General features: G+C 43.3%; 1 protein-coding gene across 1 annotated transcript in view; it reads left to right on the forward strand.

Moving 5' to 3' along the window:
• Nucleotides 1-25,979, forward strand: part of VPS41 (VPS41 subunit of HOPS complex) — a 185,476-nt gene that overhangs the window by 153,254 nt on the left and 6,243 nt on the right. The window contains exons 22-25 of the mRNA XM_047842845.1: nt 3,410-3,547; nt 11,739-11,793; nt 13,968-14,108; nt 15,648-15,784. Of these exons, the coding sequence (XP_047698801.1) occupies nt 3,410-3,547; nt 11,739-11,793; nt 13,968-14,108; nt 15,648-15,784 (471 nt within the window). The remainder of the gene's footprint in view (nt 1-3,409; nt 3,548-11,738; nt 11,794-13,967; nt 14,109-15,647; nt 15,785-25,979) is intronic.

Raw genomic sequence — 25,979 nt, forward strand, 5'->3', positions numbered from 1 at the left:
TTACAATTGGACCAAAAACCACAAAATACTTAGGAATAAACCTAATCAAAGAGGTAAAAAAGATCTGTACACTGAAAACTTTAGAAAGCTTGTGAAAGAAATTGAAGAAGACACAAAGAAATGCTAATAGATTGGAAGAAGAAATATTGTTAAAATGTCTATATTACCCAAAGCAGTTTACACATTCAGTGCGATCCCTGTCAAAATAACACCAGCGTTCTTCATAGAGCTAGAGCACACAATCCTAAAATATGTATGGAATCAGAAAAGACCCCGAATGGCCAAAGTAATGTTGAAAAAGAAAACCAAAGCAGGAGGCATCACAATTCCGGACTTCAAGCTGTATTACAAAGCTGTGATCATCAACACAGTATGGCACCGGCACAAAAACAGACACTCAGATCAGTGGAACAGAATAGAGAACCCAGAAATGGACCCACAGATATGTGGCCAACTAATCTTCAACAAAACAGGAAAGAATATCCTATGGGAAAAAAAAGACAGTATCTTCAGCAAATGATGTTGGAAAAACTGGACAGTGACATGCAGAAGAATGAACCTGGACCACTTTCTTACACCATACACAAAAATAAAACTCAAAATGGATAAAAGACCTAAATGTAAGTAAGATAGGAAGCCATCAAAATCCTACAGGAGAAAACAGGCAGCAACCTCTTTGACCTCAGCTGCAGCAACTCCTTACTAGACATGTCTCCAGAGGCAAGGGAAACAAGAAAAAAAATTAACTGTCGGGACCTCATCAAGATAAAAATTTCTGCATGGTGAAGGAAACAATCAGCAAAACTAAAAGGCAACTGACAGAATGGGAGAAGATATTTGCAAATGACCTACCAGATACGGGATTAGCATCCAAAATCAATAAAGAATTTATCAAACTCAACACCCCAAAACCAAACAATCCAGTGGAGAAATGGGCAGAAGACATGAACAGACACTTTTCCAAAGAAGACATCCAGATGACTAACAGACATGTGAAAAGATGCTCAACATCACTCCTCGTCCTCAGGGAAATACAAATCAAAACCGCAGTGAGATACCACCTCACACCTGTCAGAATGGCTAAAGTTAACTCAGGAAACAACAGATGTTGGGGAGGATGTGGAGAAAGGGAAACACTGTTGCACTACTGGTGGGAATGCAAACTGGTGCAGCCGCTCTGGAAGACAGTATGGAGGTTCCTCAAAAAATTAAAAATAGAACTACCCTGTGACCCAGCAATTGTACTACTAGGTATTTATCCAAGGGATACAGGTGTGCTGTTTTGAAGGGACACATATACCCCAATGTTTGTAGCAGCGCCATCCACAAAAGCCAAATTACGGCAAGTGCCTAAATGTCCATCAACTGATGAATGGATAAAAGATGTGGTGTAGATATGGAATTCTACTTGGTGATCAAAAAGAATGAAATCTTGACATTTGCAACATGGATGGAACTAGAATGTATTATGCTAAGCAAAATAAGTCAGAGAGACAAATATCATATGATTTCACTCATATGTGGAATTTAAGAAACACAACAGATGAACATAGGGGAAGAGAAGAAAAAATAAAAACAGGGAGGCAACCATAAGAGACTCTTAAATACAGAGAACAGACTGAGAGTTGCTGGTGGGGTGTTGGGTGGGGGGATGGGCTAAATGGACAAGGGGCGTTAAGGAGGACACTTGTTGGGATGAGCACAGGGTGTTATATGTAAGTGATGAATCACTAAATTTTACTCCTGAAACCATTATTACACTATATGTTAACTAACTTGGATTTAAATTAAAAAGAAAAAAATTCACTGGGGGCTCTTGTATCTTTGCCCACCTCTTTGCACCCCAAGAGGAGGCTCAGGGGATGGAGTCTTTAATCAGAAGTCAGTTTCATGCAAGAAGCTTTTTGAAGACTCCAGGATGGGAATGTGAGGTACTTTGTTGTTTTGTTTCAGTCAGGGGTTGTGCAGATGCTATTGTGATAGCGTTCACGATTGGAAATCTCAAGATTGTCCGCTTTAGCAAGCAAGGCGCCACCATGCTGGCCACTTTGGGATTTGTTTATAAAGCAATGATTTCTGGTCTCCTTGAGGCTTGAGACAGGACTGCCGGTGGGAGGTACCTGCGTGGTAATTAGTGCAGTGGTGAAATGGTGAGAGCGCCCACCAAAATGGCTCCCCTCAAAGTGGCTCCTCTCCCCTGTCAGGCAACATAAGGTCTCTGAAAATTGGCCTTGGCAGATGTGACCGAGCCTTCCCATCCCATTGCACCTCTGGCGACCTGCACCGAGTGTCCTCACACGCCGACCCAAGTGCCAGGGGACAGGCAGGGCCGCCATCAGGCCACCGTGGAGTGCCAGCCACTTTCTGCCCCCTTCTGGCCTTGGGGAGACACGAAGGTTGACCTGAGGAGCCGTTTCTCTGCGTGCGTGTGTTGTGCTTAGACTCGTTTAGTGAATGTCCAACTCCAGCTAACCCAGTTACAGTCACAGCGTCAGGGGCAAACCGAGGCCCCGTTCCTCACAAACCAGTTCACTCGAGGTGGGAATGTACTTTACGTGACAGGTGCCATCAGGACTGTCCGCCTTGGGTGGGTAACGGGGTGTGTGTTTACACTGAACACTAAGTACACATCAGACGTGGATTTCTGACTTCGGCATAATGTATTGATAGGCTTAATCTTGCCTCTGAGTAGCAAGTGAATGACTCACTTCCTTTGAGGTTCATTCACTTTTTCAGACAGCTTAGGGAAAGGAATCGGTTTGGAAAATTGGCTCAGGACACCTGTACTCCTCTTGATTTTTAACCTTGGATGTCACCAGAACACGCAGCATGTCATTGCAGACACAGACCTCAACAAGGCTTAGCAGATGCGGAATGTGTGAGAATTAATTTAGCACTTGTTGCTTGAGCTTCTAAGAACATACTCTTGTCCCATGACTGTACCCCCTTAATGTAGAAGACCAGAATTTTTAGGATTTAGGAAGGCCACTAATCAAGCATTTTACTTCTGAGGCAAAGCGGACGATGGTAATGATATTAATAACTATTATTAACCTTTCTCTAGTGCTTAGTAAATGCCATTATGGATCCGAGTGTTTTACACCTGGCAACTCATTCAGTCCTCCCAACAACCCCGTGAGATTTTTGCAGATAGACTCCGTCACAGAGAGGTCAGTGACCTGTTGAGGTCACATGGCTGGTTAGTAGAGCCAGGTCACTCAAGGCCATTCTCGAAAGAGTACCAGAATGTCCTTGCTCTTCTGAAGGTGTTCTTTCCACTTTTCCTCCACCTAGAGATTTTCCCGAAATCTGCTTTTCCCCCAGGCTATTTCGAATCGAACACAGCAGTGTAAACAGGTATTGTTTTTCTTACTCTCATATTCATGGTTTATTCCTTCGTTCCTTTTAGTACCTGCATAAACTTTTCAAGAGAGACCATCATAAGGGGCAGCGCTACCATGAAAAGCAGATTAGCCTTTATGCTGAGTATGATCGACCAAACTTACTTCCCTTTCTCCGAGATAGTACCCATTGCCCACTTGAAAAGGTAAGTCACAGGGGCGCCCGGGTGGCTCGGTTGGGTAAGCATCCGACTCCTGGTTTCAGCTCAGATCGTGATCTTGCACTTTGTGAGTTGGAGCCCCAAGTCAGACTCCACTCTGATAGCACAGAGCCTGCTTGGGATTCTCTCTCTCTTCTCTCTCTCTCTCTGCCCCTACCCTACTCACGTGTTTTCTTTTTCTCTCTCTCTCTCTCTCTCTCTCTTTCTCTCTTTCTCTCAATAAATAAATAAACTTTAAACAAAAAGAAAAGAAAAGGTAAGTGACAGACTCATCCCATACACTTAATGCTGGGGCATCCTGATGAGAACTGGAGGTCCTGTTGGCTAAGATTTTGGTGAAGAGTTAGAGCATTTCTGCTCCAGGTTTAATTGGAATAAAGGTTTAATCCGGGGTCTAGGACTCCATCAACCATCAAACAAAAATGGTATCAGCGGGGCGCTGCGTGGCTCAGTCGGTTGAATTTCCAACTTTGGTTCAGGTCATGATCTCAGGTGGATTTGAGCCCCGTGTCAGGCTCTGTGCTGACAGCTCAGAGCCTGGAGCCTACTTTGGGTTCTGTGTGTCTCTCTCTGTCCCTCCTCTGCTCACACCTTCTCTCTCTCTCTCAAAATAAATAAACATTAAAAAAAAAAAAATGGTATCAGGAGTCCGAGTCAGTTTACCAGGGTCAGAGTGGGGCCTCAGAGCAACCTAGGAGGGAGACCCAGGCTGCCCCAAGCCGGAGGTGGTTGTCTCAGACTCAAGGTCAGTAACTTAGGTCCTGCACCCTGTCTGCTTTCCACATCCACATCGTTGGCGTCTCTGTATTTCTCTCTTATGCTACATAACATTATAATTATAATAAATTGCTAGTCTCTTTCCCACTATCCTGTACATTCTTTAAAGGACAAGGAGTTTGTCTCACTCATGTTTGATAAACCCAGCAGCCAGCACTCATTAGACATTTCCTAAATGTCTGTTGTATCATGAGTGGGTGAATAAATAACTACGTACAAGATTCTAGTTAGGACTGCACATGAACTAGTAAGTTTCATGAGCCTGCTCCTTCAACACAGTCGATACCTACCACGTTGGTACTAGAAACTGAGCAATCCAAGGCCACAAGTGTTGTTTCCCGTGGTTCTTCTTGCTGTCTGGAGTGCTGTCTAACATCTACAGGTATCTTCCTGAATTCAGATGGCCAGGTAACAAATAACTTTTTAGTCAGCTGTATGTATCAACAAAACAAAACAAAAATGTATTTGACCCTAAGAGATATGTATTGAGAAGTTGATTCAGGGGCACCTGGGTGGCTCAGTTGGTTAAGTGTCCAGCTCTTGGTTTCGGCCCAGGTCATGATCTCATGGTTTGTGGGTTCGAGCCCTGCACTGGGCTCTGCACTGACGGTACAGGGGCTGCTTGGAGTCTCTCTCCCTGCCCCTCCCCCACTCACATGCTGTCTCTGTCTCTCACTTGTTCTCAAAATAAATAAATAAAAACTTAAAGAAAGGAATTGATGGATGGTAATGCAGTTGACGTGCACTGACCACGTCTAGAGTTGCTTCTTCAGCCATGTTGATAAATGGATTTATTATGAACCGATTTCAGCTCAGTTGATTTTCAAAATCTGTACTTAATGAAAAAATATCTTGTCCGCATATTAGTTGATGAAAAACTTTTAACCTTTTAAATTTGGGTCCTAAGACATTTTCCCAAGAATAAATTTGGAAATCCATCATCTTACTCTACAAAACAAAAGAGAGGTTTCCCTCTTCTCGCTACAGACTCTGTAATCTAGAGGACGAAAGTGAGACTCTTACTCTTTGAACAGTGCCCCTCCGTTCGTATCTCACTTTCTGAGGAAATGACATTTGCTTCCAGGAGGAGGGGCTGACTCTGGGTGTGGGTCTCTGTCTGAGGAGTCAGCCATGACCAGCCGCCACCCCGGGCTCCTTCTCATTCACAGAACTCAGGTGTGGGGGCGCCACCCAGATCCCAAGATGTTGGCATTTCTCACCCTTTCAACCGATCAGGCGTTTTCTAGTCTAGTAGTGTTCAACAGAAGGCACGCTGTTCTACCTAAAAGGGGAGCCTCAGAAAATTGCAGACCTACGAATGGCACTTGCAATACCTAGAACTTGCTTAGAGCATCATATAGACCTTTTAGAATTTTTCTCCCTGATCCACTGAGAAGAGCCAGTTGCATGTAAATGAATTCAACAGAACATATTGAAGCTGATTATGTTTTAAGTAGGTTTTTTTTTTTAAGTTATCTCATGTTTTCCACTGGAAGAGAATTTTGAATAAAATGAATTAGAGCTGGTTATGGTAGAGACATGCCATTAAAAATAATCAAGTAAACAAGCTACCTTTTTAGAACTTTCTAGATGAGCTTTCCTGTTACAGATCCTTGAGACTTCTTCATAAGAGATTATCTTTAATCAGGATCCATTGTGTATATCCATCTGTATATTTGCACAGAAATACATCATTATCCTTGCTCAGGTACATAATGCCATCTTAAAGAAGATACACTTTAGTAACTCATGAAGGATCTCATTCTTTTTTCCCTAGAAATGAGAACTTTATAGACATTTAATCATCTTAGAAATCCTTATATGTTTACTTATAGCCTGAAAAAGAACAAATTCATTCTATATTTACTTATAACCTGAAAAAACTAGCAATTTATAAAAAGCAAATTTGCCCCCCATGAAATGCATGCCAGGCATGCTAACTGTGAAGTCAAGGTCATGAGTACAGGTGCACCTGTTCTGTCTAAAGAGATTCAGTAAATTTGTATCATTTTCTATTAAATACAAGGTTAAGTACTTAAATTTTTTAATGCCCCCACCAAAGAAATCTCTGTTTCAGAAGAGTGGATAGATGTTTAGTCCTATAAATGCTTTGGTGGTATTTTGGTGTTCATTTTAATTTAACTGGGAAGGGCCTAACATTTCAGGGCTTTATTCAAAACATGTTGACCCCCTCTTGTTGATAATTCACTTCTGGCAGAATAGTTCTGTCTTTTTCTGGTTTTCTGCCTTTGTGGGGATTTGGGTAATTGTTGAGAGGTAGAGTGACTTCAAATGATGGCTGGGTGAAATCTTCCAGAATCCCAGTCAAACTTAGTTTGTATTGCTTGAAATCCCACAATCGATAATATTTGGCCAAAAACTTTATAGAGATTCTGACATCACATCAGAAGCCCTCTAAGGAAGTGGCATTCACAAGGCAGCAGTAGTTATCAAAGACCAAAGTTCAGGATTTAAAATCACCACAACTCCTAAATTCTAAAACTAATCATAAGCCTTTATGAAACTGTTGTTCCTTCTAAAGAAGATACAGAGGTGGTAGGTATTTATAACATCGACAGCAATTTTAAAAGACCATAAAAATCGTTTATGTTTCCATTGTGCCTTATAACATGTGCCATGTTTTCATGTACCTTATTTTTATTTAATCTCTACAAAAGCACAGGTAGGTGGATAAAGTCATTTTATCCCCAACAAGCTGAGTCTTCAGGAATTGAAAGAAACAAAACCCAGTCTAGAGCTAATAAGTCAGAGGGCCCAGACTTGGAACTTAGATCTCTTAAGTTAGATGCCCTAGTCTTTCCAGGATGGCGAGGAATCATTTCTCAGGTTTAAAATGTTAATTAAAATAATAACAATGGTAATGAAGATAATCCTTAGTATTGCAAGAATCATGAAAGGCATCAGGTTTTTTTTTTAATTTTTTAAATGTTTTTATTTATTTTTGAGAGAGAGAGAGAGAGAGAGAGAGAGAGACAGAGCATGAGTAGGGGAGGGGCAGAGAGATAGGGAGACACAGAATCTGAAGCAGGCTTCAGGCTCTGAGCTATCAGCACACAGCCTGACGCGGGGCTTGAACCCACGAACCACGAGATCATGACCTGAGCTGAAGTCAGACACTTAACTGACTGAGCCACCCAGGCGCCCCAAAAGACATCAGTTTTTAAACTAAATTGTCAACAGGTACTAGTTTTCATTTACAAATCTCATTTGTTTATGCCTAGAATAGATAAAAGCAGAATATCAGCTGTGCAGCTTTGGAAATTGATACCTGAATTTAAGATCTCCCTCATTTGTTATGGCATTTATAAGGTGGCAATATTTATGAACTTGCAGGAATAAAGCTGGGAGATGCAAAGTTTATGGATTCCCATTAGTGACCTTTAAAGAGTATACTGGATAAATGATGGCCGGGTCAAGTCTGGGTGGAAGTTATTATTTAATTTATAGATGATCAGGTTCTTGTTAGTTACCCCCAAATTTCTCACTCTGTTCCTTGCCTTTATACAAAATCAGGAAAAGTAAAATTAAAACATTACTTCTGCATCATTTTTTACTCCACTTCTGTCATTATTATTTTTCCTTTTATTTTTGTTATGATTCTCCCTTTCTGTCTGTGTCTGTGTTGGTCTCTGTGTCTGTCTGTCTCCCTCCTTTGGGCTTTAAAAATCTTAGTTTCCCTACGGTTTCCTCTAGAGGGAGCACTGTGGCCCAAGAACATTCAGGAATCTAGGGAAACATGGTTTTATGCACTATGTCAATAATAGAAAAATTATGTGTACCAGAAATATTTTCTTTTTACAGTTTACTCAGAATTGGTAGAGATTTCTAGAGTCTCTGCTCTCTCATATAAGAGAAAAGAAGAATAATTTCAGATACTGTCAAAAACTAGTCCTAAAACATTTAAAAATCCTAAAACATTTAAAAACTCAAATTTCAGAGACTCAGATTATTTTTGAGCTTGTTATTATACATCTGCTTGCATTCCAGACCATTCTTGACTTCAGACTTGCCTTTAGACGTTTCTTCCCACATGACTTGTCATTTTTCATAATATCCAAACAGACCTGGCAGCATCATCCTGTGGAATGTTCTACAGTGATGAAACTGTGCTGCCCTGACAAGATAGCCAGGAGCCACGTGGGACAGTCAGGTGGTCGAAAAGCATCTAGTGAGGAACTGAATTTTTAATTTGAATTTGAATAGCTACATGCAAGAGACTGCTGTCTTAGCTCCGGTGAGTCCTCAGGCTACAAAGTCTGTGTGGTTTGAGACAGACATGTTCTTAAATGCTCAAGAGAAGGGGAGATGGCTTTGTTGGAAACTTCTGGTACTTTAGTGTCAGCAAATTTCCCAGTATGAAACTGACTTATAGATACCTTTTGGTAATAAACTAAGCAGTATACTCTTTAGTCACACCATCTTCCTTTAAACATTCTACCTGTCCAGTCATATCACATTTTGTTGTTTATCTGTGCACAACATAGTCTCACCCAGCCATAAGCCGTCCATCTGTCTAGCAGCTCGCAGGAGTCAAGGTCCTCAGCTGGTTTCTTTATAACTTTTTGTTGGAATGGTCCCCGGTCCTCTGGACTTCATATTTGTTTGCTGTTTCCTTTCACTAACTGCTCACATGTGTATCCTGTCTCTGCTCTAGAACATCCCAGAAGGGTAAGGAATCCGTAAGAAAGTTACATTGTTTGTGATGATGATTCATTTATGGACCTGACGGTATAGAGATAGGGTAAATCGTGTTTTTGATCAAAACAAAGGAAGATCTTCTAGGTGTTAGTTAGGATTAGGTTCAGCTATGAGCGATAAAAATCCCAAAATAATAGTGGCTTCAGCAGAGTAGCCACATGGAAGTCAAGTTCTCTGTCACATGGAAGTCCAGGTGGCAGAGCCCTGTCGGTGGTGGCCACCACGCGGTCTTTTCTCCTGGTCCCTCACCTTGTAGGACCTCGAGCTAGAGGTATAAGATAGTATCATTCATGTTTCCGGGAGAAGATTGGGTGAAAGCACTAAAAATAAGAAAAAGCGTTGACTCGCATTGCTTCTTAAAGAAGATTGCCAGAAGCTGCCACGTTGCAGGTTCATCTCTGTGGGAGACGTTAGTCACACCGCTCCCCTGTGGCTAGGAAGGCTGTTTTTTAAATTCTGAGCAGTCACACACCCACCAGAAATCTTATTACTACAGAAAATGGGTAAAGGATATTGAGGGGTAACCTCTGCCACATAACATTTTTTTTTTTTTTTTTTTTTTAGTTATTTTTTTTGAGAGAGAGAGACAGAGACAGCACAAGTGGGGTAGGCGACAGGGAGAGAGAGAATCCCAAGCAGGCTCCATCCTGTCAGCGCAGAGTGTGATGCTGGGCTCGAATCCCCAAATCCATGAGATCACGACCTACGCCGAGATCAAGTATCAGACGCTTAACCTACTGAACTACCCAGGCGCCCCTGCCATGTAACTGCTAAAGGAATCTTGTGGGCCATCCAACTAAGAGTGTTTCCTCTTCATCGTGACCTTCTAGTCTTCTCGTTTCCTCACTTAAATAATTTGTGTACCTCAAACTCCTCCCTGTCATTCTGAAGCAAGGGTTGTTTTTCCTTTAATGTTTGGTTTAGGGTCCCCCCCTCCAACATCGATTTCTACGATCAGCATTTTTTCCTCCCTTTTTAGCTGTTAATCTCTAACCAGAGGCACATTTAAATCTATATTCTACACAAAAAATTTTAAGTCAAAAATCAGAACTCCAAACCTAATCCTGCTGCCATTTTCCAAGAGGGGTCATTAGCCCAAAGAGCTGCTGAACTTGCGCTGTTCTTTTTATCGCCTTGTTCTTGTTTTTAAAACAACCGTTGGCTTTTTTAACCCAACCATTGGGTTTTTAAATGACTACGCAACCCAATAATCTTCCTCCTGAAACCTTTTCTGCCTACTCCATCTGTTTAAAAAAAAAAGATTTCCTGCACACCCACTAGGAGCCAGGCATCATGCAGGGCACAGGGCTTGAGTCACGTGGTCCTGGGCTGCGGAGAGCAGGCGGTTAGGGGTGGTTAACGCCCGGTAGGTCATCGTGGGGAAGAAGTGTGCGGGCTGCCCCGAGGCTGAGTACCTGGGGTCTGGCCTGCTGGGGGGCCCCGAGGAATATTTGCCTAAAGGGACGGGGCGGGGGGGGGGGGGTGCTGGGGAGAGGGAGGGCAGCCTTCCAGGCCAAGGGACCGCAGGGGAGGGGTGAGCGGAGTGTGAGGTGTTGCTGCCCAGAAAGGCAAAGGCAGAGCAGATCATGGATGTCTCGTAGGCCCCAGTGAAGATTCTCGGCTGTCAGAGCACAGCAGCGCAGTAGGAAGGTTACACATGTAGGTGGGGTGGGAGATGAGGTTTCCGGGTGATCTCTCCTCATACCGCACCCACTTCTGATGCCACACCTCTTCCATAAACCGGAGCTCATGTCCCGTGTCTGTGCACCTGGCCCTCTATTCATGCCTCCCTGGTCACGGGATTGTGTGCTGTTGCCTCTCTGTGAGCCTCCCTGGAGTGCAGCGGCCGCATGCTACCTCCTTGCAAGGAGAGCTCTCCCCCACCCCGCCCCCAGCCAACTTCCCTGGTGACATCAGCATCAGCATTATCTTTACTACCATCCCCTTCGCATCTCCATCCGATGTGACCCTCCAGTGCCCAGTAGAGTGTATGGTAAATGTGTGCCAGCCCGTTCGCAAGTATGCAAGTATTTATGGACACGGTGTGTCTTTTCTCTTAGGCTTAAGGAAATGCAGTCACCTGTGGAGTCCCTCGTTTCTTTACTGGATCTCTTTTTTGATGCTTCTTGATGGTCACATACGGTTTTTTCCCCTCTCAGCTTTTGACAGACCCTTGCCCAGCGTTCTGTTTCGAACCCTGTGAGCCAGCAGTGGAAATATCTGATCTGTGTGCTTGTTTGTGCATCAGACCAGTGAGCTGTGGTCCGCTCGGTGCTGGGAACGTGCCGCGATGAACAGCAGTGCCTTCCCAGAGCTTGCGTTCTGGTGGAGGGACAGGGAGCTGAAAGCGGTGACTGGGAATTAGGTGGGGAGCAGTGCTCTGAAGAAACCTGAAGTCACATCGAGAGAAAGCCTGGTGGGAAAGTCCTTCTCTTCTGCCTTTGCTCATGGAAGGTTCTGCATTATTTCAAATACGTTACCGGTTAAATTCTGTTCAGTCCGTCACCTGAGAAGCGAGTGAGGCCAGCCACCAGCAAAACCTAAGACTTGGGTGTTGTTCACTTTTTGTTTTTAAAGGGAAGCAATGGAAAAATTCTCTCGAGCATCTATGTGTGAGTCTATTGAAATTTATTCTTGCCTGATAAGCCAGAGTAACATTTTTACCCTGTTCTGTTTGAAGGCTCTTGAGATCTGTCAACAGAGAAACTTTGTGGAAGAGACAATTTATCTTCTGAGTAAGTAGCATTTACTCCCTTTGGTCCCTGTAAGCTACACAACGGGGCGATGGTGTCATGTAAATTGTCTAAGAATGGACATCAGCTTTAGACCACGGTCACACAAAGCTTAGAGCCTATTCCCTATAAGAATTTAACATATGGAAAAGGAGACTTCACAGCTCAGTAGCGAAGGAAACATTATTTAATAAATGCTACTGAGATAACATCTTCGTTTTGTGTAATAAACCAGACTGTATCAGCTGACACATCACAAATAAAGTGTAGATGGGTTGGCGAGTTTGTCTATTTAAAAAAAAAAAATGTCAGCCGGGCGCCTGAGTGGCTCAGTCGGTTAAGCATCCAACTTCGGCTCCGGTCATGATCTCGTGGTCCGTGGGTTCGAGCCCCGCGTCGGGCTCTGTACTGACAGCTCAGAGCCTGGAGCCTGTTTCAGATTCTGTGTCTCCCTCTTTCTCTGACCCTCCCCTGTTCATGCACGCCCTCTCTCTCTCTCTCTCTCTCTCTGTCTCAAAAATAAACGTTAAAAAAAAAAATTAAAAAAAAAAACGTCAGCCTATTTTACCATGATCTTGGTAGAAAATAATGTTCACTGTCAGTAATCACACTTTAAGTGTGAAAATGCGGTTGAATATGGACATTTTGGAGAGAGGAAAACTGTTTGGTATAATCTAGTTCTGAGTTGCCCCTAGGCCTCTGGCATGGCCTCCGTATGTGTCATAGTTTTTGTACCAAGGGCGCAGGACCTACTGTCTTTCCCATTCCTCCTAAATGAACCACTTGCAAAGAAGCAGGGTGGATTCCTGAAGGTTCCCCAAGGAAGCTCTATGCAGATATTTGTGGTATAAGCACAGAGTTCAGACATTAGGTGTTTCTCCAGCATCTCTTCCCCAAAAATACTCCAGTCGGGTCGATTTTTGTCACAAGGTCACATTGTCTTAGCAGACAAGGAAGTAGAGGACTTACAAAGGGAGACATAATCTCCTTTTTTAAAGTTATAAAAACTTGAAAATCCTACACATATTTTAAAAATTAACCATTTTAAAGACCTAAGACAATGGGAATAATATTTGTAGGACAAACAGGATGCTATAGAAGGTACGACAGATTGGGATCTCATTTTATTCCCAGGCCAGCTGTTATCACTGGGTAATGGCGGCTCAGAACGAGGAGGATTCGAGACCCGCTACTGGTTCCTGCCACAGGGCTGGCACTTGCTGTCCCGCCTCTGAGTAAAGCTTTCTACGTGTACTGTGTTAAAGACTCGTGGAAACTGTTAAAGCCATTAAAATACCAGTAGATCAACGGGCAAAGTGTGTAAAGATAATTAACCGAATAAAAGCATAGCTGGTAAAAATTTCATTTAATGAGGGCAGTTGGAAGGCTTTCCCCTGAACTTGGAGAGAAGGAAATGAGGTAGCTGATAGTTGAACTTGCATTTGGCACAAAGTGTATCAAAAGAGCAAATCCAAAGCTACCTCAAGAGGCAGAATGACTCCAGGACCTTTAAGTCTTAACTGTGTCTGGGTATGAGCACGTCCAAAAGAAATACACGTCTGTCAGAGGGAAGTCGGAATCTGACAGACTGGGTCAGATTTCAGATCCGCCGCATAGTAGCTGTATGATCTTGGCAAGTTATTAATGTTTCTGTGTCCACTTCCGTAAGACATAAATATTACTGGAACATCCCTCGTAGGATTATAGTGTCGATTAAATGATGTAATTTATGTGAAGTACTTACACGAGTACTTACCACAAAGGAAACACCCAGTAAATAGGGAGATTCATTATTTCACTGTGTTTAAATAGTAAAGGCTAATGTCACATAAGAAAACAGTAGCCTTCAAGACCAGAGATGCATAAACAAGAGGTAGGCGATTTCTTTAAAAATGTTTTATTAAAAGATCCTAGGGGCGCCTGGGTGGCTCAGTCGGTTACGTGTCCAACTTCGGCTCAGGTCATGATCTCACGGTCTGTGAGTTCGAGCACCGCATCGGGCTCTGTGCTGACAGCTCAGAGCCTGGAGCCTGTTTCAGATTCTGTGTCTCCCTCTCTCTCTGACCCTCCCCCATTCGTGCTGTGTCTCTCTCTGTCTCAAAAATAAATAAAAACATTAAAAAAAATTAATAAAAAAAAAAAGATCCTAAATGAAGTATTTCTCCCATCTTTGCTAGGCCGAATGGGCAATAGCCGAAGTGCCCTGAAGATGATCACGGAGGAGTTGCACGATGTTGATAAAGCGATTGAATTCGCCAAGGAGCAAGATGACGGAGAACTCTGGGAAGACCTGATTTTATATTCCATCGACAAACCTCGTAAGCAGAAAAGCCCATCTGCGATCAGGCCTCTTATCTCTCAATACAGCCAGTGACATCTAGAGTAAGAATGATCTCAAGACCCACTGGGTGGAAAATAGGGCGAAGTATCTGTGATAAAAATAGGCTAAGTACCTTGTAACGACTTCCAGTGCTTCTCCTGTGCAGAGAAGCCTGGGGCCCCATCACTTTGAATGACCTGAATGTGAAAAACAGGTGGTTAACCTGATGATATTCACTGTGTCCCCGTCAACATCTTCTTACCTACCATACCAACCTCAGTAGATGTGAGCCGGCTGAGTTTTGTTTTTCCAATTTGTATACAGGGGCCTTTATTTTGAAAATGTAAAGCCCTTGCCAGTGCCTTTTTATGGACCCCTAGAACTGTCACTACACACTGACGGTCCTTGGATGTTTGCTGGGACAGTAACTGGCGGTCTCTCCGTCCCGCCGTACTGCCTCAGTGCAGCTCCAGGAGCATGAGTGTGTCGCCACCACGGGATTGTCCGCCTCCAGGGCTCCCATTTCGGAAAGAAATACGCAGTCACCCAGCAGTAACCCAGGCCCTCTTTTGAAGATCTAGAAATGATTCCAAAACTGGCAACAGTGGTTCAAAGTCTGCTCCCTTCCCTTCGCTATTTTAGTAAGAAGGCTTCTCTGTTCCAAGGCTCTCAAGTTTTAGAAACTGCTCTCGGGATTGTCTTTTTATCAGAGATGCAAGAGGATAATGCGGTTCAAGTCAGTTGCAGATGTAGATTGTCACATGCGCGTGCATCTTTGAGAATCTAACTCAGTGTGAGAAAGTCGTCGTTTACCGACCTTCAGGGAGGCAGGGTGGGTGAAACGGAGCACAGCATGACCTGGCCCAGGGTCTGGCCTGGGAGTGAATTTGGCTTTTGACTTGCTAGGTATGTGACCCTGGATGAATCAGGCAACCACCCCATTTCCCTTTTCTGTAAAATGGAGGCAAACAACACTGCTACCTTGCCGAACATTGGAGAAAAGGGACAGCCAAGCCATAGTGTAAACTCTCGGTAAATGTTAGGCATCAGCATGGCAGGCTGTGTTCTGAAGTCCTCATCTGCTCTCGAGCTGTTTTTAACTCATGGGGCTTCTCCTTTATGTCATGAAGTGAAAAGAAAGTTAGTTTTTGGGAATTCAGCAATTTAAATGGTTTTAGCACTTCCTTTAAAGGAAATAATTTGGGGGGCACCTGGGTGGCTTAGTCGGTTAGGCGTCCAACCCTTGACTTCAGCTCAGGTCATGATCTCGTGGTTTGGGAGTTGAAGCCCCACATTGGGCTCTGGGCTGACAGTGCAGAGCCCTCTTGGGATTCTGTCTCCCTCTGTCTCTGCCCCCGTGCCGCTTTCTCTCTCTCTCTCTCTCTCTCTCTCTTTCTCTCTCTCTCTCTCTCAAAATAAAAATAAAAATAAGCTTTAAAAAAATAAAGGAAATAAGTTTTTATTTGAGTCACTTTTGGCCTAAAACTGCACTATATAAACTGCTTATGTCCTAATTATTGCATGTGCTATTTTGCAGCATTTATAACTGGCTTACTAAACAACATTGGCACGCACGTAGACCCAATTCTCCTGATTCATCGTATTAAGGAAGGAATGGAGATTCCCAATTTGAGAGACTCCTTGGTTAAAATTCTGCAAGACTACAATTTGCAAGTAAGTATCCTTTCTTGGACAAACCCGCCTGGGGGGGGGTGGGATGAGTTGACTTCCGGATAAACATTTATAGGGTTATTTTCGAGATCTAAGAATTCATTTGGATAACCACATTTGCTTTTGGCCCAGGTATTTGGGAAACTCATGGAGTAGAGAAATAAGAAATCTCCCTGGAAGCTACCGAATTGTTTTAACCATTCCCAAATTTCCTCTCCTTGATACTCATGCTTCCATTTATGTGATTGATGTCACATGGCATTTGCAAGGCTGAGGGGTGGTTGCACTGGCTGCTGGGCCACTCAAACCAGTTTTGAGTAGAATGAGTATTGTGTCCGCTGGGAAGAATAAAAAACATGTTTTTCAAATAATTCTTTTATTTCCTTGAAGTTTCTCAGTAACCCATTGCCTAAAACATGTTGAATACGTGATCTCATTTAACATTTTGTCTGCTTCCCAGACCATTACAACCTCGTTGTCTGTAATAGTTCAGAACTTGGTGATGAAAGCAATGGAATGCCTTATTTTCATATAAGTAATTAATATGCTAATTACAAAGTACCCTCCCCTTTTCTCTAAAAGGACTCCTAACAATTACTATTTTCCGGCAGGCTGGTAGCTTCCACAGAACTTGAAACTGTTGAAAGCACATTTCTTTAACAGTTTGGACTCTTAGTTTCTCTACTTCGTTTGAAAATGAGTTTCTATTAGGATAGAGGGAAATTGCTTTCCTGGAAACACAAAGATTTTGCAGGCAGAGCCAGAGGATAAGGTTCCGGGGAGAGAAGTGATTGGCAGGTTAAGTAAGGAGAGGAGCGTCATGACGAGGATTTGTAGGGCCCCTGGCCGCTGTGAGGGGTGCCGAGTTGGGGGCTGCCCGCTGCACTTGGGCTGGTGGGCGCAGGTAAGAGGAGAAGTTGAGAAAGACTGATGGCAACAGGAAGTCGAGGGACTGGTGGAAAAGCAGGACAGAGGGACAAGAATGTGGGGCCCGGAAGTTGGGGTGTGGTCACATTAAAATTTCCAAACGCGTCCTCGTAAAATTTCCAAAGGGGTCCTTCAAAAAGTAGGGTGAAGGGTGAGGGTCGTCAGTGTGGAATTAGTCCTGAGACTGTGGGGGCAGTGAGTCCTCCCCGAGGGTGCTGAGGGATGCGGGTGGGAGGGCTGGAGCCAGGCCCCAGCACCTCCGTGAGCTGGGAGGCCAGCCTCTCGGCCTTCTGGGGCTATAGCACTGAGTAGCACAGCTTAAAGGAGAAGGGGTTTTCCTGAGGGCAGGACGCTAGAGGACAAGGGGCCTTCCTCAGGAGGGCCTGTGGGAAGTCGGGGTCCCCAGAGAGATGGGTGTTTGGTGCAGGCAGAGGTAGAGGGTTTCTTGCGTGCCAAGCTTTGAGATACACACGTGCTTATTTACAGAGGAACTGGGAGGTTGCGGACAGCCCGGGGAAAGGTTTTCAGGACAGAGAATGAGCCGGACGGGAAGGAGAGAATTGGGATGGGTGACTAGGTAGGCATTGTGGGCGGTGCCCCAGGGCTGCGGGAAAGTGGTCCAGGCGGGGGAACACTTCCTGAGTTCTGAGGTTGGAACCGGGCTTTGGGGAAAGTGGTTTCAGCGTCTGACCTCATAAGGCCCTGCATGTGAATGAGCCTGATGATGATCTGTGTACTTCACGGGCTCTTCCCAGGCCCGGGTGTGCCGGGACCTGCTCGAAGTTTCAAGTCAGGATGTGTTGAGAAGTCATTTAGGTGCGGTGTCCCTGAGCATCTCTGCCCCATGGAAGGCGACAAAATGATCAGTCCTCTGTCCTCCAGATTACAAATGCATCAAGCTTAGCCTCTCGGTTGAAAATGTGCCTGTTTTCCCAGGCTCTACAGTGCCGACAGACACACCTAATAAATCCCTCTTACTAGGCTATTAATCCAGAGAACCAAACTCCCGGGCCTGACTGGATTTCACTCCTCATTCATTTTTTATGAATAAAATTGCATTGTTCTGAGTCAGCCAGGAATAAAAATAAATTATTAGATGCAAAATGAATTCCATATTAAAAAATCATCCACTAAAACAGCTGATAAATCAATATTTTATCCTCTTAATTATGTTTTTAAGTGGACTGAGAGCTTTTCCTTAAGACATGTAAGTGTGCAGTTGGTGATGCGTTGAGGAGGCCAGGAGTTCCTTCTCCAGTGGATCCCATAAACCTGACCAGGGAGTGGCCTCTGGGATGAGGGGCGGGACCCCCGGGGAAGGTTGCAGAGCCTCTGGGAACTGCACCTGGGTCTCCCCTGGAGCTCGGACATCTCACTGGAAGGTACAGAGAGGACACGCTGAACTTGGGCAGGTGGTTCAAACAATTCCAGGGGACGCTCCCTTCTTATATGTGACGAAAGACTTTAGAAGTTTTTTCTATACAAAAGGCTACTGTCTGTCATTAATGGCCACTTATATTCTTTCTCCAGGCAACCTGTTAAAAATAACTTAAGCCTACTTCTAGATTATAGAGCATTTGGAAGTTTTCAGAAAGGTTTCACATACATATTTTTCACTCTTGGTCTCTTTCATTTGTTCCATAAAAGTATATAGTTGATTTTTACATGTTCTCGCAGGATAAAAATGGCTAGCTCCGGTAATCTCCCCAACTGGGGGAAAATTTTGCAGATGCATGTATTTGTGAGGACCTGGAACCTTCTCTGTTGGAGGCAGGGCGGAGGGGAAGGCCCCTGGCAGATATCGCGGACCATTCAGTAAACAAGGATCCACGGTCAGATGTCAGGGAAAGGGCTCCTCCACGTTGGGAATGTCTTGGGCAGATTTACAGTAAAATGTGCTGCACATACAGTAAAATGTGCTGTAAAATGTCTTTCGCCACTGAGAATGCTTCGGGAGAGCACTCATTAGCCAATAGCTTAATTGGAAACAGAAAGCAGGAAAAGTTGTGGGAAAAAATTTAAAATAAGTATCTCCTCTGGTTTTAAATTTTGATGTTTTCCAAAATGCAACAACTCTCCTCAGCTGAAGTTCAGCACGAGGCGCGTTAGCGTTCTGTGACATCATTAATTTTTTTTTTTAACGTTTATTTATTTTTGAGACAGAGAGAGACAGAGCATGAACGGGGGAGGGGCAGAGAGAGAGGGAGACACAGAATCGGAAGCAGGCTCCATGCTCTGAGCCATCAGTCCAGAGTCCGACACGGGGCTCGAACTCGCGGACAGTGAGATCGTGACCTGAGCTGAAGTCGACGCTTAACCGACTGAGCCACCCAGGCGCCCCATGTGACATCATTAAAGTGAAGAAAGATCTCCCCTCGGCCGCGATGTTGGTGTTTACATTTTTAAAATTTACTTTATTATCATGTTTTTGTACCTTGTTACACAGTTCGTATAATGACTCAACAAATTTTACAAGCTTCATGAAATCCATAAGATGAAAGTAGTCCTGATTGTATTTCATAAACTTAAAATGTTCCTAGTCCTGGGGCGCCTGGGTGGCTCAGTCGGTTAAGTGTCCAACTTTGGCTCAGGTCATGATCTCATGGTTCGTGGGTTCAAGCCCCACATCAGGCTCTGTGCTGACAGCTCAGAGTCTGGAGCCTGCTTCGAATTCTGTGTCTCCCTCTCTCTCTGCCCCACCCATTTGCACTCTGTCTCTCTCAAAAATGAATAAACGTTAAAAAAAAAATTTATAAAAAAAAAATGTTCCTGAGCCTGATTTCAAGGACAAAAAGCTTTTGTGTAATGTAAGATTATTTTCAAAACAGTATGGTATAAATGACATTTCAGTGCTTACATGAAACTGACAATAATTTCCAAATTATTTTTATGCTATAGATTTTTCATGTTTATACTTTATATTTTTAAAATATTTTTATTTCTAAATTTAGCATTCATATCCGTTTCTGTTTTTATTTTCCCAGAAAAGTTCTAGCACTTTTGTTCCTATGGTCTTGTTTGACGGCCATTTCATAGTGGTCATTAGGGGCTACTTCCCATATCACAGATGGGAAGGCTGTCTCAAAGGATTTGCCAGCCTGGGAAGCTGGTGAAACTGGGTTTGAGCCCAGGTCTTCTGACTCCATCTTGTGTATTCCTTACTGTTTGGTTGCTCCGTTGGTCTCTGGAGATGCATTTGCGGTCCCGGCAGGTTACAACAACAGAGGAGTATCCGAGATTGACCAGGCAGTCTGCTGTCTTGGAAAAGCAGTGGACGTGATGTTTGCAGAGCTGGACTCCGGTCCTGGCTTTGTCACCAACAAGCCTGTGGCCCTTTGGGAGGGCACCTAACCCTTCTGGATCTCAGCTTTCCCATTCGATTAAATCAGCATTTGCCAGCCTGGCTACACACCCGACTTCCCTGAATTCTTTTAAAACTTACTGTGTTTCAGTAAAATAAAACCTTCCAGATCTGCTAGATTAGAATCTCCTGGGGAGGACTAGGGGACTGAATCCACTCTGATGTTCCTAATCGCTAAGCCTGGCGCAAGTCTGTGCGTTGACATTCGGCATTTAGGAACTGGGAGATTAGATGATCTCTAAAGTACCTTCTGTCTCTCAAGTTCTTCAGAGAGTCATTTCAGAAACATGCCTTTATGTTGTGCCATTTCTTCTTCTTCCTCATCTCTCTGCTTTGAAACCCAGAGACAAATAATTAAGAGGAAATAGTGACTTTTTTCTTACCTGCCTTTTTTTATTTTTATGTTTGTTTTTGAGAGAGAGAGAGAGACACACACACACACACACACACACACACACACACACAGTGTGAGTGGGGAGGGGCAGAGAGGGAGACACAGAATCCTCGAACCAGACAATAGGCTCTGAGCTGGCAGCACAGAGCCTGACGCTGGTCTCGAACCCACGAATGGGTCAGATCATGACCTGAGCCGAAGTCCGATGCCTAACCAACTGAGCCACCCAGGCACCCTTGTTGCCTACCTTTTTTGGGGGCTCAGATGGGTGGTTTCTTATTCAAAGTACATAAACTCTTCATTTCTTCCAAGAGATATATATTTTTTTAATTTATAGATCTCTCAAATGGATTTAAAATGGATTAAGCGGATTTAAAATGGATTTTTTTTCCCTCTCAAATGATTTCCATTTGGCATCATAGCAGCTTTTAGGTGACATAGGTGGCCTATGACTACCAGGTGTAGCTTCTTTAATCAATCTGGCACATGTATACTTTGTGCTGTTGTAAATTGAATACGATTGTAATATTGTTTTTGAACTCCCAACATGAGACCTTAGAGCCTTTCTGTTTTTTCCTTATTTCTCTGCATTTCATCTTCTTTGATGATAATCTCAACAAAAAGCAAAGCTTTTTCAATTAGAATTCACATCCCATAGCATCATAGCCTACCTGATGGGTTAGAAATTAGGCAAAATGGTTACCCTGGCTAGCTCCGGGATTGGTATCGTACTGGGGCTTGTAAACCCAGGTAACTCTCTGTGTTTTGCAATTCTGATGACAAGCACTGCAGCGTGAACAAGGCAATGTCAGCAAAAAATTCAACACTCCGAGAATCTTTTAAAATAAAAATATCAGAAACTCGGCAATTTTTTATGGCATTTTTCCCCCCACAGCAGCTGTTTCCAATGAAGCATAATAACATCACTGATGTACGATTCTTTTATTGCTTTATAAAATATCTATGAGTCTGGTGCTTTGCACCGGGATGATGATCAATGACGATGAACTGCAGAGAAATCAGGAAAAACCGGGAGACTCTATCTAGAGTCTTCTGTTGGTTTTTGACAGCTGTCTTATAAATACGTTCTTTAAATTCACAGTAGAACAAGGTATGCTTACAACAGACCGATTCTAGATCCTACAGCTGGTTGGTTGTCTTGAAAGTGGTGAGGACGAAAAAGTAAAGGTAATGCTGGAAAGCTTTGCTCTATGGAGAAAACAGTGCAATGGTGAGAAAACAAGAGTTGAGAACAGAGTGTGGGGAGAAAAAATAAGGAAATGTCCCATAAGCAAAATGAATCTCTGAAAGGAAATGTGGTACTTGCTAAGCAACGCCCACACACACTTTTTGAGATGAAAGCTTGACGCCATTATGAATTTGAGGAAAGAAAAGACCAGTGGTGTGCTTCCCTTGGTGAAATTCTAACATGAACTGGAGCTTCTAGTCTGAGATGTGGATTACACAGAAGAATGAGAAGTGCTGTGACAATCTTAGTATTTCCAAGAACTAAAATACTACATCAAACTCAAAGGCATTATTAGTGAAGTGTCATTTAAAACAAAGACATGAGGGGCACCTGGGTGGCTCAGTCTCGGTTGAGCATCGTACTGGGGCTCAGGTCGTGATCTCGTGGACTGAGTTCGAGCCCTGCATCAGGCTCACTGCTATCAGCAGGGAGCCTGCTTCAGATCTTCTTTCCCCCCTCCCCTATGTGCCCCTCCCCCACTCGTGGGTGCGTGCTCTCTCAAAATTAAACATTAAAAAAAAAGACATGAAAAAATAGATCCCATAATAAAAAGAACACTATGATAGAAAATAGGAATACTTGAAAAATAACCAAATAGAACTCTTTGAAACTGGGTATTCATTTAAATTATCAGTTCAGTGCAAGGTCAATAGTAGATTGGACTCAGCTGAAAGGGAGAATGAACTGGAAGATCTGATGAAAGGGTATATGCAGCACAGAGTAATTAAGAGATCATAGAAAAGAGTGGCCAATGGAGACAGGGAGGTGAGAATGCGTATGTCCTCAACCACAGGACTTCTGGAGGAGAGAAAAGACTAATAGGGAAACCTCTGACAAAGTTGATGAAGAAAAAGAAAAAAAAATCCATATATATTAGGAACAAACATGACAACTAGATGCAGACAAGATTTAAAAACTAAATGTTACAATTTTACATCCGTATATTTGAAAACTCAGTTTTCCACACCCAAAAAATAAATAATCCAGTGAAGAAATGGGCAGAAGACATGAATAGACACTTCTCTAAGGAAGACATCCAGATGGCCAAGAGGCACATGAAAAGATGCTCAACGTCGCTCCTCATCAGGGAAATACAAATCAAAACCACACTCAGATATCACCTCACGCCAGTCAGAGTGGCCAAAATGAACAAATCAGGAGACTATAGATCCTGGAGAGGATGTGGAGAAACGGGAACCCTCTTGCACTGTTGGTGGAAATGCAAACGGGTGCATCCGCTCTGGAAAATAGTGTGGAGGTTCCTCAAAAAATTAGAAATAGATCTACCCTATGACCCAGCAGTAGCACTGCTAGGAATTTACCCAAGGGATACAGGAGTGCTGATGCATAAGGGGCCCTTGTACCCCAATGTTTATAGCAGCACTTTCAGCAATAGCCAAATTATGGAAAGAGCCTAGGTGTCCATCAACTGATGAATGGATAAAGAAGTTGTGGTTTATATATACAATGGAATACTACTTGGAAATGAGAAAGAATGAAATCTGGCCTTTTGTAGCAACGTGGATGGAACTGGAGAGTGTGATGCTAAGTGAAATAAGTCATACAGAGAAAGACAGATACCATATGTTTTCACTCTAATGTGGATCCTGAGAAACTTAACAGAGGATCATGGGGAAAGGGAAGAAAAAAAAAAAAGTTAGGGAGAGAGCCAAAGCATAAGAGACTCTTAAAAACTGAGAATAAACTGAGGGTTGGTGGGGAGTGGCAGGGAGGGGGGGTGGGTGACGGGCATTGAGGGCACCTGTTGGGATGCTCACTGGGTGTTGTATGGAAACCAATTTGACAATAAATTTCATATTAAAAAAGTCCGTTTTCTAGGAAAATATAAATTACCAGTATTTACTCAAGAACAAATAGCCCTATAGTCATTAAATCAGTAGTCAGAACATAAAGCCACAATAAAAGCACTAATCCACAGTCAAATTTAGAGATTGGTTTTATCAAAGTTTTAAAACACAGGCAGTCCCCAGATATATTTTGTAGTTAACCTTTTAATTAAGCCAGGATCTGCGAGGAGAAGAGGGCAACATTTCTACCCTGCAAAGGAGGTGAGAAATGGTCTGTCTTCAGGACACGATGGACCCAACTGACATGTGAGGTCCCATCAGCTTCCCAAGAAGAGGAGGACAATGCTGGGAGGTGGCCAGCCAGGCTGTCACAGCCCTGCCATGTTGATTCAGTGAATAAAAGAACCATAAAATTCATTCCAGAGAGAAACCCAACATCTTGAAGACTGCTTTGCTGCTCATCTGAAAAAATAAAGAATAAAGCCTAAACAACCAAACCCAAGCAATCCCTATTTTACATAAACTTTTCCAGAGGATAGAATAGAAAAGCTCTTCAGTTCCCTGGGGGATGCTAGTCTAACCTTTCCAGCGTCCTAGGAGGGCAATCTAAGACCATTAGAGCCTTGTCTCTTTAACAAATGCAGAAAGGCTACACAAATCGTTAGCTAATTGAATCTAACCCTTTCATTGTTGACAGTATGTACATAACCATAAATGTCATAAATTCTCTCTAAAGTAATCATCATCTATATGTTTGATACAATTCTAATCAAAACCCCCAAAGAATTCTTTACTGTCCTAAGTTTTTGTACAAAGTGGCTAAGATTAAGAAGAATAAGGGGAGATTTATCAGATATTAGAACATAATATGTGGGAACGTAAAATGGTGTAACTGCTTTGCAGAACTATTTGATAGGTACTTTAAAAATTAGGCATATACCTATTTCATAACCCAGCAGTTTTGCTCTTAAGTATTTATCCAAGATGAAAAGTAGGTCCACAAAAGAACTTTACAAAAAATGTCCTTTGCAACTTTATCCCTAATAGCCCTAGAGTGGAAACAGCCTAGATGTCCATCAACAGGAGAGTATATCTCCAGATTGCTGCCTCTTGGTCACAAACCAGATGCTGTATCTCCGGACCGCACATCCACATTCCAGGCAGGAAGATGTGGGAAGCAAAGGGCTCTTTCCTGATGAGGCTTTGCTTTTTTATTTGGGAAAGGATGGCTTTCCAGCCTCTACGTTCATCTCATTGGCTAGATCTGTGTTGCATGAGTCCCAGGCAGCTGCATGGTTTAGTTGGGGACACACTGAACATAGTTGAAGTCATGTTTGTAAAAAAGGAGGAGGGAAGGTAGCGGGCACGGAAGTGTCAGCTGGATCTGAAATCTTTTCTTTTTCTTCTGAATTCGATCTGAAGCATACGGTAACACCTTAATAGCTTTGCTCGATCTAAGTGCAGAGACTTGAGTATATTTTATTCTCTATGTTTGCTGTATTTCACGATTTAAAACGGAAAGTAGCCCAAAGTAGTGGCAGAGGATATATTCAAAACGTGACTGGCAGTGACTCGATGGCATTTTGGTCATAAAGACCTGGATGGCAGGAGAGCGTGCCTGTGCCCCACGGACGTGAATAATGTCAAGTCTGCAAGGCTGGAGACCGTGGGAGGTGAGCGTCCACAGGTGGGAGCAGGCTGCGTGTGACCACTTTGGAAGGTGGGAGTTGTCGGAAATCATGAAGTCAGAGGGCTGAAGAGGACAGAGTTGGACTCCTCCACCGATGTTTTAATAAAGGCGTTTGTGGGAAACACCAAGTATCCACTTTTAAGGTTGAAATAAATCAGTGACCACTACAGCCGATTTTTCACGAGTCACTGATGGTTGCTACAGCGAATGATCCATGGTCAACCTAATGCCTTGTCATGTCTGATGCTGAAAATAGTACCTATCTGATGCTATGGTGTTCCTGTGTGGGCTTCACTCACCTGCTCTGATTGCCCTCGGAGTACTCCCGGTTTTGTGGGATAACTGGTTCTTCTGCACCGATGGTAGCTGCATTTCGTGCTCTACCTGCCTGCCTGGTATCACGTAAATGAGAAACCGTTTTTGTGTTTTCCTGCTTTGGAGGCTTGGGTTTTGGGCAGATGAAGTATAAAATAACATATACTACGCTGTATTTGTGTATTTTCCCTTCTCCTGGCTGAGGGCCTGTGAATACTGAAGTTTTTCCTAGAAAATGCCTTGCTGTGGGCAGGCGGATTGTATGTATTTAGAAAAACGCAATCCTGGTAAAGAAACGGTTCCTCCTCAGTTTGCAGGTTTTTTTGCATTTTCTTTTTTAAATTTGCAGGCACTGTGGCTTCTGTCCGTACTGCTGGGTCTGCCCTTCCTCCTGTATCAGTCGTGCGGGAGACCCACTCAGGGTCAGAGCCAGCTCGTTTTGAAACGTTTTACC

The sequence above is a fragment of the Prionailurus viverrinus genome, chromosome A2 (genome assembly GCF_022837055.1).
Source record: "Prionailurus viverrinus isolate Anna chromosome A2, UM_Priviv_1.0, whole genome shotgun sequence".
NCBI classification, from domain to species: Eukaryota; Metazoa; Chordata; class Mammalia; order Carnivora; family Felidae; genus Prionailurus; species Prionailurus viverrinus.